At 34.1% G+C, this 13880-nt stretch overlaps 3 protein-coding genes across 3 annotated transcripts; all 3 read right to left on the bottom strand.

The window, feature by feature from the left end:
- Positions 1-907: 907 nt before the first annotated feature.
- On the bottom strand, positions 908-4233 carry LOC146138799 (bile acid-CoA:amino acid N-acyltransferase-like). The gene is made up of 4 exons (XM_083394689.1): positions 4209-4233; positions 2397-2497; positions 2030-2291; positions 908-1713 (listed from the first exon to the last, which is right to left on the bottom strand). Exons 1-4 carry the CDS (start codon positions 4231-4233, stop codon positions 908-910), a joined length of 1194 nt encoding a protein of 397 aa, XP_083250815.1.
- A 583-nt stretch (positions 4234-4816) lies between these two features.
- On the bottom strand, positions 4817-10551 carry LOC146138798 (uncharacterized). The gene is made up of 6 exons (XM_083393924.1): positions 10336-10551; positions 9460-9542; positions 7976-8049; positions 7327-7504; positions 6097-6253; positions 4817-5493 (listed from the first exon to the last, which is right to left on the bottom strand). Exons 1-6 carry the CDS (start codon positions 10508-10510, stop codon positions 5333-5335), a joined length of 828 nt encoding a protein of 275 aa, XP_083250050.1. The 5' UTR covers positions 10511-10551; the 3' UTR covers positions 4817-5332.
- Positions 10552-10623: 72 nt separating this feature from the next.
- On the bottom strand, positions 10624-12100 carry LOC146138797 (tRNA (guanine(6)-N(2))-methyltransferase THUMP3-like). The gene has a single exon (XM_083393990.1). It carries the CDS (start codon positions 12044-12046, stop codon positions 10826-10828), a length of 1221 nt encoding a protein of 406 aa, XP_083250116.1. The 5' UTR covers positions 12047-12100; the 3' UTR covers positions 10624-10825.
- Between the last annotated feature and the right edge of the window lie 1780 nt (positions 12101-13880).

Genomic DNA, 13880 nt, shown 5'->3' with positions numbered 1-13880 from the left:
TTTGCGTATTCTGTCTTGATAAAAAACTAATGTTGGTTGATTGTGATGTGTTTCTAAAAATTTTAGTGGCAATGTTGTCAAATTGTACTTTCATTTTATTAAGCTAAAGCTGTTTAAATAAAATATCAACTTTTAAAAAGAGCCACTTGAATTTTAAAAAATAACAGAGAAACATATCACCACTAAGAGGGCTGATATTGAAATATAGTTTGCATTGGACAGTCGTTGACTGTCCACCCATCTGGACTCGACCAACAAAGTTATACTTGCTAAAAAACTTGACCGACGTCTGCCAATGTTTGTTATACATAATGTTTTTTACAATTGATTTAATATGTCTTTTCGCCGAACTATTGAAAGCAAAAGACTTTAATATGCCTAATATTCTGTTTAGTTATTTTTTTGTTGTTGCCCAAGAGCGAATCGTTATTGATTTACCCAAAAATTAGACTCAAGTTGTTTTCATTTAAGACATGACTTTTCACTTACAAATTTTGACTTACAAATCTTGCTCCAACCATCTCCCAAAACTCTTGTTTGACTAAAGCCTATATTGTGGTTCACTAATCCAGCAATTAGTTTTCTGAAAGCAAGCAATCAGCAATTGCCAGTTTGTGATGCAAAATTATCAGTATTTATTCAAAATCATAAATATTTATTTAAGTACTAGAGTTGTTTTCCAAAATATTACGAGCCATAGTCTGAAAGATTACTTTAATATAGAAAAAGGTAATGATTAACCAAAAAGGTAATGACTAAAAATTAGGAAAATCTATTAAAATACATTAAGAACACAATAGTAGTATATATACAAAAATAGCAACAAATTAAACATTATAAAATTAATAAAAAACAATATTTGCATATTTAGACAATTTCAAAAATAACAATTTTGTGAAGATATAATTTAAAGTTTGGCTCTTTTTAGAACTAAGTTGGTCTTCAAAAAGGCAATTTGTTTTATCCATGAATCTTCTTGGCTTTTACAGTGTGGCGCGATATCTCCGCCCCATAAAATCTTGTAAAAGCCCCCTTTAAGGCTAGTAACACTGTTGCAATTACCGTATGGAGGTTCTAATAAATGTCCTGCCCCTGGATATCTCAATATGTGATAATTTGGGTGTCGGGCAATTTTTAGGAGCTTTTCTGCATGATTTATATGGAGCTCTGCATTCAAACTTGTGTCATTCAAACTGGAAATAAACATGTAAGCAACATCTTTCTGCTTGTGAAAATTAATAGCTTGCCCGTCCTCAGTTATAGAAATGTCTCCAGAAGTTTTTAAAGGGTTGTAAATGGCTTTCCGAAAGTTAGTTGTCAGGGCTTTTTCCAGATTTGTGTCGGCTGGTTGAAAAACCGTGCCATTGTAATGCAGGTCGCAAAATATTAAATGAAGAAAGCCGTTTATCCAAACAACACAGGTAACTTTGGGGCAAAATTCAGCCAAGCGCAAAGCAATCAATGTTGCGTATGAAATGCTAACAACCCCCACACCATTTTGACTGTCAACTACTGGATGATTGCAAAGAAAGTTGACAGCTTTAATAAAGTACTCAAGTTCCAGTCGCCTGTCTTCAATACGAGTTGGAAAAAGTGGGGGAAGTCCTTCGGTGTCCAAATAGGCGAGGGCAAGGGTTACAAAGCCGTAAGATGCAAGGAGAGAAGCTTTGAATTCAAAAGTTCCAGGCTGGCCACCGAACATAACTAACACAGCTAAAAAACAGAAGTTTATTTTGCTATGTCTGACGAGCAAATGTAACAAGTTTAGGTAAATACGTTGTCCTGTAAAACACAATACACTTTCATAGCAATTAAAGTCACAACATTAAATTAAAAATGAGAAAGGTATGTCGATTTTATTTAAAAATGGGGCTTTTAGGTTTTGAATCAAATTACTTCCTGGCTTGAAATACTAATTAGAAAACAATGAAAATAGAAAAACTTAGAATGATGGAATATGTAGCGTTAGGTTTGAAAACAAATTTCATGATTAAAACATGCTGACAACTAACACAAAAAATTGTGTTACCTGGAAAAGGTCCTGATCCACCTGGAACGAATAAAGTCCCACAAATTCCATCTTTTTTCTCTGTTAATGGAATTCGCTTTGTGGTTTTAGCTTTAAACCACCGATTAACATTAACAGAAGTTAACTCGAGTCTTTGGTAAATTGATTCGTTTTGTTTCAACTTTAAAAATTCAGAAAGATCAACAACTTCCACGTTAAGAAGAGATATTTTGACAGAAAGAGGAGTTGAGATTTTCAATTTTATTAATCTTGGGTAATAGTCCTAAAATTAAAAATGTGAAAAAATAAACATGTTTTAATCCAAAGACAAGTGCATGTCTAAACACTTTTAACTTTTTTTATGTGTGGATTTTGTCTCACATCCCACCTTATATTTTGAAGATGGTTTCATTGACCAAAACAAGCCCATTGGCTCATTGCCGGAATAAGTTCCACCAAGAGAATGTCCATGTTCGAAATCAATACACCCTTTATAGTAAAAACAATTGCCAGTCTAAAATAAATTAAATAAACGCCAGATCCCATTAAATGTGTTTATATTTGCCCCTGCAACAAAATTACATCACTATACCGTTGAAATGGCAACATGTACAGAGCCAGGCTCAGAGGGGGGCACTTTGAGAAGCGACTAAAACACGATTGCCTCTTCAGTTGCAAAATACGCACTCTGGATCCCTTTTATTGTGGTTGTTTGTACGAAAAGTATGCAGCACGGTTCGATGGTCTACTCGGTTTGAATGATGCTCAGCCTTAAGAACTTCTGTTGCCTATTCCAGCAATAAAAACATGTAAGCCACATTCCTTTGCTTTAGAAACGTCATGCAGTTAGGCCTTATACTCTATTGTAGCAGCATGTCCCCTAAACATAACAAGAACAGTTGAAATAATACAAAAGTTGATTTCCATATTTTGTCTTAATCAAAGTAAATGTTGATCTATTGTAATGTGTTTCTCTATTATTTTTAAAGCTAACATTTTGGTAGCAGCCTTGACAAATTGTACTGTTATATCAATTTTTTTGAACAATCATGACAAAATTGTATGTTGATTCCTCAGATGGTAAAATTACAGAATTTGAGCGAATTAAAACAGATCTTTTGGTTAATATAAGTCAAAACATTAAAATCAACAAATGTAGTGAAGCTCCGCTAAACAAATGCGAAACAATGTCTTAGATAAGTTCAAAGGTTCATGTGAGCTAATCTCAACATACAGAGAACAACTTTAGGGTTTTTACTGTATAGCTGGTATATATTAACTAATCCGTAGAAAAAGGTTGTTATTATTAATTTAAAATATTGATACTGATGATGCAGATCATAATTCCTACAGAAGACTAGTCCACAGTCGTATTGTCTTACAAAGAAATGGAATGCATATTACTATTTTTAAAATGCATTGTACATTGGTACCAAGCCAGAAGGCAACACTGTTTTTATTGAATTTTGGTATGTAAGAAAAAATGTATAGTACTCACATTTTACAGAATGGTTTGAATCTTTGTAACAGAAACTTTTATTAGGCATGCATGACTTTCCCCTGAATTGCTCCACACCAACTCTTAAAACTTTTATTGTCTTAGCCTTATATTGTGACTAACTTATCTAGCAATTAGTTTTAAAGAAAGCAAGCAGTCAGCGTTTACTAGTTTATGATACAAAAATAACAGTATTATTAAAAATATTTTGTGTTTATCGAGTTTAAGCTGTACTCAAAACGACGAGTAGTATAAAAAAGGTAATGATTAACTAAACATCCGAGGGTAAGGGTCCAAAGGTTAGGAATGACAAACCAATTTACTGCCATGTCAGGAAATCACAAAAATTAATGCATCTTTGACAATTTTGATATTGTTTATTGTTAAGAAATTAATAGTAATGGCCTAAAAGTGCAGAAAAATTTATTTTGATTGTAAAATTGTTTATATTTATAAAGATTAAAAAGGAAGCAATTTTTGGGTAACCGGTCCTGGGAAATTTATTCTTCCAATTTTAATAAATGCTATGGTGCACAGTAAAATAGCTGGCTATTTGGCCGGCCTTGTTTTCTAAATAAATTAAAAAAAACATTTGTGATTTTATTACAAGTTAGAGATGAAATTTTTTGGAAACATTTATCCAGGAAAAAATAATTAAATAATACTGCTGTTTGCTTTTTTTCAGGATGAATTGGGACTCACATATTTGCTTCAGGGCATATTGCATCAATCTATCCTGATTAGAAACAGTAAATGCTTTTATGTATTGTCATGGCTTATTTTTTATTTATGCAATGATTTACACTCCAAAAAATTAGGTTTGTTTTTAGATTTGGCATTTGGAGTTTAAAAAACTGATGTTGTAACTAAAATATTCAACTAATCACCTTTGCAGAACCTTGATAAACTCTTAATATATATATTTTTTGTTGAAAAAACAGGGAAATAGACTTATTAAATCCAGCAAAATGAAGTAAAGCTGTGAAGGCATAACTAAAATTTGAAAAAATATGTATTACACAAAAAATGGATTGAATTTTCAAAATAAAAGAGTTTATTTGAAAAAGTAAAAACTCTATACTAACCCTAGCTCAGATACTTCAAAACAAATAGGAGGGTCCTTGTTAAGGTTTAAGAACCCCTGGTTTATAGCAATTAGGTACGCAAATGGGTGTTTCATAAACAAGATGTCAATTATTTGTAAGCGGGGATTTATTACTTGCTTTGCATAAGGATAGTATTATAACTTTGATAAAAAATTGATTTGAACCAATAGTATGAAATTAAATCCTAGTAAAACTCACACATAATAACATGCCTGAAATGTGTATTTAATTTGAAACTGAAACAAAAGTGCAACATTTGAGATCACAAAATAGCAATACCAAACTAACGACTATGTTAGACTTAAATTTAGTTGACAATGGAGGTATAAGTAAAATGGGAATATACGTACCAAATTAACTACATTATTTACATATATGTGCTAAACATGATATACAATTGCTTATTTTAAAAACAGGTGGAAATTTAAGGACAAACGAAACACGATTTAAATGAAATTAAAAAAAATCGAAATAAATCGTATAATAAACCCTGTAGCGACTGCATTATTGCACGTAATTTCAGTTAGGCTAATGCCACTTCAAAATACCAGTTGGCTATTGCATTTGAATAAATAGGTTAAAAAACACCCAGATTAAACAAAATTCAAAAGATACACATGCACAAAATTTGATTGACCAAAAATAAAGTATTTTCATTCTGATATTTTTTCCTAATATGTTAGCATTTTTCTCAACATTCAAACCAGTCCAATTCAGGTATTACAGCTTGCTTAGGGTCGACGCCCCCACAAACGTTTCATTGGCTTGCAAGATTTTTCTTTTGCTCACAAAGCCAGCTTCAACACAAATCATCTCCTTATAACCTTGATCGTCGAAATCTGACATTGCCTTGCCCATCTCAACCCATGGGTTCCACAGTACTGCAAAAAATGCACAAAAAGGGGTTTGTAGATTTATGGTAGAAAGTAAATAAACCAGGAGCTTTAAAACCAACTTCAAGTGGATCAGTTTAGATCAGTGTTTCGCAACGTTTTTGAGTTGCGGCACTACAACGAAATTATAAATAATTCGCAGCACCCTTGCTCGTAGTTTTGCTGAGTGGTTAACTGTAACGTTACAATATACAAGATTGAAACAGCACATTAACTGTGTAACAAGATTGATGAAACCTTTTTAATTTTTTGACACTTTTATCGTACACAAAAAATTGTATCAAGAAGTTTACCAATAGAGCAAAAATTGGAATCCTTAAGAAGTTGAAATATCTCTCGACACCCTTGAGTGTTATAAATGGCACCCTACAGTGCCGCAGCACCCCAGTTGAGGACCAGTGGTTTAGACCTATAGGGGGAATTCCCCCCAGTTGAGAACCCATGAGTTAGCATTGAAGGACCCCAATGTGCAATGATAGAAAGGTAGTTATCATTGATCAGAAAATACTTCTGAAGGGCTAGGTTGCAGTTGTTGTATATAGTATATGAATGTTTCAGTGAAAATTTATGCAATCACAATTAATTTTGTACCTGTATCTGGAAGATTGCTTTTTTCCACTTTAAGTATTTTGTCGGGCGCATACACAGTATGGCCAGTAATATTGCCAGCATTTTGGTAGATGTTGTCCACGTTGCAATCGATTGGAATTTTGTTTCTATCCTCGACATTGTCACTTGTTTTTTCAACCTGTAAAAAAACATTTTAATAGCATTTTAAACGCAGTCCTATCCTGAAAAAATTGAGGCCATAATATCAACCTCGTTTGTCACATATAACTGGATTGGAGCCGATATGCCAACTTATAATAATTAATTTGTAAATGGATAAAAAACTAAATATTTTGGACATATAGATAAAAAAAAACTTAAAAAAAGCGTTTCTTTGGATGGATATATGGTTATTGTTCAGATTTCAAATATTTTTGAACAGTCACATCTATTGAACTGTTTTCCATGGATTTTTGGATGTTAATGGATGGATAGATAGATTAAATTTCCCGCTAAACATGCTTGCTATATAAATGTGTGGCAACCTGCCAGCGGTGAAATTAAGCCAGGTTCTGCCTTTTAGGATAAATGCTGTTTATAAATTTAAATAAAATTGCATCTCATTTTTTTCCCATTAAAGATCTTTGGCGAAAAATGCTTGCCCAAAAACCTATCAGAGATATTATTTAGCATGAAATATCACTGTATTTCAATAAATAATAGCTTCTCCGGTGCATATATGGTCGGATTTTGGAGTGGGGTTTAGGCCAGTGGTTCTCAACCCTTTTTCTTTTGTGGCCCACTTTCGTTGCACAACATTTATGTGACCCAATAAATGTTTATGAAAAAAAAACTATAAAATAGGTTTAGAACAGAAAACAGCAGAACATGTTTCAACACTTTATTGTTTTCAAAAAAGATTATAGAACAATGGATTGACAATCCTTCTCAATTTCTCCCCAAGCCATTATTCATGTAAAAAAGTATAGTGACACAAATGAAACTAAATTCTTCAGTAAATCTAGCTTTTTTAAATTGTTCTGTGGCCCACCTTAAAATGTTCCCATGGCCCAATGGTTGAGAACCGCTGGTTTAGGCAATTAAATTTGTCAGGAATGTTTGGCAATGCTAATTATGAAATGCAGTCAGGTGGCCATTTATTGTGTCAGTTGCCATAAACAGATGTTGGATATTATATTGGTTTAACATTTAACACAAGTACCGACTAATTGCATTGTTTAACTAATGAAGTGTATGACTCTTCTTCATTACCTTGTTGTAATATAAACAGCCTTGAAAACCATCAACAGAAGTTGTACTTATATCAGGAACTCGTACGTAAGTGTGCAATAGTGCAGTGAAGTCAAATGGCTTGTCATCGGTGTTTCTTACACTTAATTCCATGCTGAGACGCTGAGCTCTCAAGGTAACTTTATAAGTCAGCTCAAATCTTGAAAAAGAGTGGCAACATATTTGTTAATTCTCTTGAATAAAATCCTTACCAATATAACAAATCAAAAATTAATTGCTTAGTAAAAATGTATCTAAATGCTATAAATAAGCAAAAATTGAAAGGGGAAATAATTATGCCATCTATTATGTTAATAATAGAGCATTTAATAGCGGACAATATGTCTGGTTGCTGAATTATTGTGTTAGTTGTTTTTACAGAAAATCGCATAAAAAACAGTAAAAAAAATATTTGCTGTATACACATTTAAACCACTATAAGACAGGTAAAAATTTAAGCCAAATTTCTTCTCCAAAAGAATTGGAATTTAGTATAAATCAAATAAAATTTAAGACATTTGAATAAAATAAAACTTTAGATAAACGGATAAAAAAATGGTTCAAAAAAATATAACTGGAATAAAGTATAAATGCATCGTGTCATAAAATACATGATCTCAAAAAAACATACTTGTAATTCCAAAATGATCTTGTCTTTTCATCATCAGTTAACTGCAACATCACTGTAGCTTCTGAACCGTCAGTCTTCAATGCAGCAGCAAAACAACATGTTAGTTAATGATATAGATACTATTAGTTTTTCATTAATGATTTAATAAGCAAATATGTGCTTAACAATAGTAGTAGGTATGGGACAGGTATATGAAGTAGGTATAATATACATGGATCTGTAATGAAGCATAACATTTTTAAAAATGTTTCAATTGGTGACGATACAAGAAGGCATTGAAACGTCTTTATAAAGATCATGTCTACTTGCCAGTCCTGTTTGAATATGATTTTAAAATAGTCTTATTATGTTTTAACTAGGGATGCTCAAAGTAGAATATCGAATCCTTGGATTCGAATCCAGATGGGATTCGAATCCAATTCTGCCATTTATTTCGGGTAATTGGAACCGATATAATTTAATGTTTTACCGCCGATTGTTGCGCCTAATTGCACAAACGCGTGTGGTAAGTTGGCCTGTCGCCGCGGCGACCAATTTATAGTGCTTGCTTTAAATGTAACCTCGTAGTGCAGTGTCAGCGTTTTTTCGGGCGACCAATTACCGCGTCTCGTGATAACGTTCGTCTAATAGTTAAGTGTCAATCAAGCGTTATTGGGCGAGCGGCTAACGTGTAATGTCAGGTGTGGAGTTCGCAATTTCCCTAAATGTGTTAAGTTGCAAAAGTAACATAGCGTTCCAAAACGTGCTGGCCGTCCACAAAATGCGCTATGGGGTTACTTCAGGTCAACTTTAGGCCAATATTCAGGGAAGTTATGCAGTTATGCACAACGTAATTGTCAAGAATTCGTTATGTCAATAATAACTTTGTATTCTTTGCAGTACATCATTTGACTGCATAACAGATCATGTTAGTCAAAAAAGAAGCAATAAGACTTAACAATGCTTTCAAAATCAGGACCGAATTGCTTAAGACTTCTGTGTGGAGTGTTGCATTTTCTCACTATTGGCAAAAATATAAGTTTTGGACACAACCTGGACAGTTGACATATTACAGTTTACAGAACTGCTTCAGATGACAGTTGTTAAGAATGTTAAACATATGAGAGAGTTTTTTAATTAAATGTACACATGTTAGAAAATTGTTTGGGCGATTTATTGCTGTGATTGTGGGCCCTGTAGGGTAGATTAAGATTAATCCCTTCCCCAAACAAAATCGAGGTTAAATAATTTAATAAAAATATACTAGGATTCGCTATTCTGGATTCGTTATTCTAGATTCGAAACCTATTGTTCTAGAATACCTTGGGATTCTACTTTGAACATCCCTAGTTTTAACACCTAAAGTAACTTTTTACAACCTAGGGAACATAAAATACATTATACTAAATATCAATATTTTAGGAAATGGATTTAAATTAACTTTAAGCGTTCAGTAGTGTTTTCAAAACGTGATTTTTAATAAAAAATAAGTTTAACCTAAATACCTGTTGTGTATCTTTTACAACATTCCACCAAGATATTCTTGCAAATCCATGTTGTGGACCATCAGCCCAGGGACCAAAGTTAGCTATTAAAAGTTTAGCGAGAGACACAATTGGTTAAAGGGAGAAGTAATTACTCAACTGAGTTGTTGCATTTTTGGTGTGCCTAAATTGATTTAACAATTATGATAAAAAACACAAAAAACGTTATTTATTATAATTTTTTGTGTATTTAATATATAATTATGTGGTGTGCCTAAATTGTAATGCGTAATGAAAACTGCCTAATAAACTATACAAAGGTTTAAGGCTAGGTCTAACAAAACTTCATTTAAGAACGGAAAGTTAAATAGAACATTCTTTTTAGATGTAATGCTATGAAAAACGATTACCACCTAACAGTGTTGGATGACAGAGCTTAAATTAAACAATATTTGCAACTATAATATAACAATTTTAAAACAATTGAGAAATTGATGATGTTCAATACTTGCCATTTTATTTAGATACCAATAGTCAAAATGTTTTGGACAACTATGTTGCGATTTTTAATACCAGACAAGTCAATATATAGTCAAATGAACCAATTATATCAAATTAAAATGTAAGGCAATTTTTGAATTTTTTTTAGGAGAATCCTTGTTTGTGTATTAAGCCAAGATTTTCAAGTTATTTTTCTTTTCTACTATTTTTGGATATATTTGCTTTGCAAGGTAGATTCACTGCAAAATATTGCAGAAATACCTACATTAATTTGTCAACGGACCAGCAGATACCACATTATTATCAGATAAGCACTGATACTACAACTTGGCATTTGGTCACGGCTCTCATTGGGCATAATCAGACTTTGTTGATGAGTAAAATAGTTTTACTTACGAAATACAATCGGAACCCCTCCTCTTATTGCTTTAGTTCCATCCATTTTCGAACAAGAGCTGAGAAATAATTGTTCTTGGCCATCACAGATCCAGGATGTGACGGTGGCTCCAAAACGGTGGATTTTTACAGTGTTTTTGTCATCGAGTTTAATCTCTACTGTTTGGTTTTCCATCTTAGAAATCTTATTTAGTGACTTTTTTATTTGGTATGAAAGAAAACAACTGCAAAAGTCAAATTTAAAAGATAAATATAAAGATTCACTATCAGTAGCTCATTAAACGGATCTATATTTTTTAAATAGCATGTGGGTAATAACTTTTTATATTGACCCCAATCGCAAAAATGTACCAAGACAAGACTTAACCTGGAATTTACTACTCTTTAAAATTTTAACAAACATTTATTTTCAGCAAAAAACTGCCAAAACAAGACTACACCCTTTTTTAGCATTCTAAAAACATGATGAGACACTTGTACAGTAAAATAGCTACATTTTCAGACCAAAATGTGCTGCAATTAGTGTGGTGCGGGAAAGCAGGTAAACGCCTACTTTAAGGCCACCAACATTGATAAAATGAGTTCTGGTTACCTTCCACAAGGGAGTCAGTTTCGTGAGTGCATTCACGATAGTTCGTTTGTCGTGAGTAAGTAGACAAGCCCTGGCAATGCCTGGCCGTGAAACTCTCGCGAATTCACGGAGTACGAGCGGGTAGAGTGTACGATTGTCGAACTGCGAGCCCATGCGCTTGCCAAATGGCAAATCTGTGATACAGACATCAACCGAAGCAGTGCGCAACGGTAAGTTGGTGGCATCCCACTGAAAAACATCGACAGGAAACTTTGAAAATCCGGCCCCTTTGTTGTGATGCTTAATATTGCTCCGACATCGGACAACCGCTGGATGAGCATTGTCACCTGCCAGGTGGAGGGATTGTCCCCATTGGGAAACCCCCTCAATTGTAATTCCGCCAGAGCCGCACATCGCGTCGAGAACCACTTCACCAGGTTTTATGCGGCATAAACGCAGCATGTTGTAGGCGACCGTCGACCGCAGTGTGGTTTTGCCGAAATGCGAGATGTTACGGTGATGTAGACTGCGCAGGGTTAGCGACAGACCAACCATTAAAAAGTCCATGCCCATCGAAAAAAGCACCTCTAAATTGTAGTTGCTTAAATCCACTTGCCACTGGGTGGCATCCTGTAAGTGACCTCCGAAATGCAGTTCCGCTTCGGGAGAGGTTAAACACTGCTTTTTACCAGACCTATTCGCCGTAACTCGGAATCTAACAGCTTCGGCGCCATCAGCGTCTTTTTGTCGTTTGTTTCCAATGCTCTCTTTTCCTTTGAGGTTCGTTTTCTTGCAGTATAGTTGGTTTTCCTTCCAAATTTTTTCAACTTTTTGCCAGGGTAACGTCGCAGCTAGATTTATGAGATTTTTTTGTAAATCTTCTTTGTCATTCGGATAGTCATAGTCCCTGATATACTTTATGATCACGAAAAGTTTATCGACTGAGCGCAATTCGTGGAGTCTTGGCAACTCCGTTATGTAGGCTTTTATAAAAACTTTTCCTTCGCGCTGGATGAGTTCAAGGCAGTCAATCTTCTCCTTTATTTCATACATCGCCACCCTCTCAAATCCGGTAGCAACAGTAGCTCCAAACATAATGGCATTTTCAATTCCATCAAAATCACAGATTTCTTCTTGCATTTTGTAAGCTTTATACCACTTCAAACTCTAGTAATTTAATATTAATCTATGAAACTTTTGAAATGTACTATTAAGATGAAACTGAATAAAATAAATGCATTTCACGACACTTCACGTCAAGATCTGAGGTGTACAACACAAAATTTTAAAGTCTGCAGGTGTGCAGAATGTTTATTTGAACACCTTAGGTTGTTTTACCTTTATTTCTAACGCAATTTACCTTTATTTCTAAGTTTTACTGTGCTATATACCAATTCAGATGTGCATAAAAATAACTTTAGAAAAAATATTGGGTGTGCACAAAATGCGTTCAGCCGCACGCAAAACTTCCAGTGCCAATGATTTTTGGCATTGTACTTCATATTCACTATTCAGCTGTGCAAATTCTAAAATAACTGTATTGCAAGGCGCAAATTTTGAGCAGAAATCTTGCCACTGGTCTACAATTTTACCACTGTTTTACAGTATCGAAACAAGTTGCCAAAATAGAAATTGCAAGTAAGAAATAAATATGGGAGAAATATTAGTATTGACCCATTCAAACCCAAATGCTAACTTACACCTAACCCTTTAAAGTTAAGAAAATACCCCCTGGATGAAAATGTGTTAGGATTGCAGGCCATCGCCCCAGATTGGAAACTTTGGATTTTGCGCGGGGATTTTACATAGTGAAAATTCACGGATGTAATAACATTTCCGCCCAAATTGGCACGGCTGTAATAATTTATTTGTGAAATTTGCACGGCTGAAAATGGAGCACTATACTGAAAACCGTTAGCGCGACATAAGTTTTTGCGTGTTTGACCTATTTATCGCGGATGACCACATTTGACGTTGATTTTACACAAAATGCACAGCTATGACCGTGGCTGAGCGGGCAACTGGCCTCACTTTCCAACCCGTACAGCGCACCTTTTTTAAACGTTTTACATTTTAACACCAAGATTTTAAATATATGTACTATAGAGCAAAGTCTAACAAAACGGCATACAGAGTTTATTTAGAAACAAGCAAAGTGAGTTTTCATTTATTATACACTCAGTGAGCCAGCCATTTGTTGTTGGAGATACAGAGTGCAGGTAAACAATTGTAGGGCTTCCTGAACTTTATTACTATGTTCTCATGATCCTTTAACTCAGTGCTACTCAACCTTTTTTCGCGACAACCCAAATATTAAGCGTACTGCGTAAGTATGACGACTAAGCTTTGGCGACCCAATTGTTTTTCTTGTAAGCGAACTTAAAATAGGCATGAGCACAAAGAATTTCGAATTAAAAAAATTATTATAAGACAATCGAATTTTAATAACTATACAATATTTATATTGCTTCCTTAATATTCCAAATTGAGAAATCTTGCTCAGAACCAATCTCAATTAATATAAACATGTGACTACTGCGGTCGGCGACCCAACCAAATCAAACAGCGACCCAATTTTGGGACGCGACCCATAGGTTGAGAAGCACTGCTTTAACTTGTTATAAACAGAAATTATTCTGTCGACCGCTAGACTGCTTAACCTATCTAAACTCAAATGCTTTCCCGAATCCTAACCAAAAAACGTTAAATTAATTTAAGCTCGATTGTTAACTCATTACTCAGGGTGATCGTTTTTTTTGCAATAGGAAAAACAAAAAACAAACTCAATATACTGTACATACCAAATTTCTAACGTTATATTTGTATAGCACAACCACTTAAGGTAGATTAGTGGAAACACCTATGTCACACGCTTTTATTTGGGGAATTGCCCCCATATTTTTTACGGTTCATTTTAGGGGAATACCTATACTGTACGTCCAAACAAACCATTCAACCGTAACGCCGGTAATTT

The sequence above is a fragment of the Ascidiella aspersa genome, chromosome 7 (assembly GCF_963924565.1).
Source record: "Ascidiella aspersa chromosome 7, kaAscAspe10.2, whole genome shotgun sequence".
Lineage (NCBI taxonomy): Eukaryota > Metazoa > Chordata > Ascidiacea > Phlebobranchia > Ascidiidae > Ascidiella > Ascidiella aspersa.
This window is presented reverse-complemented; position numbering and strand designations above follow the sequence as displayed.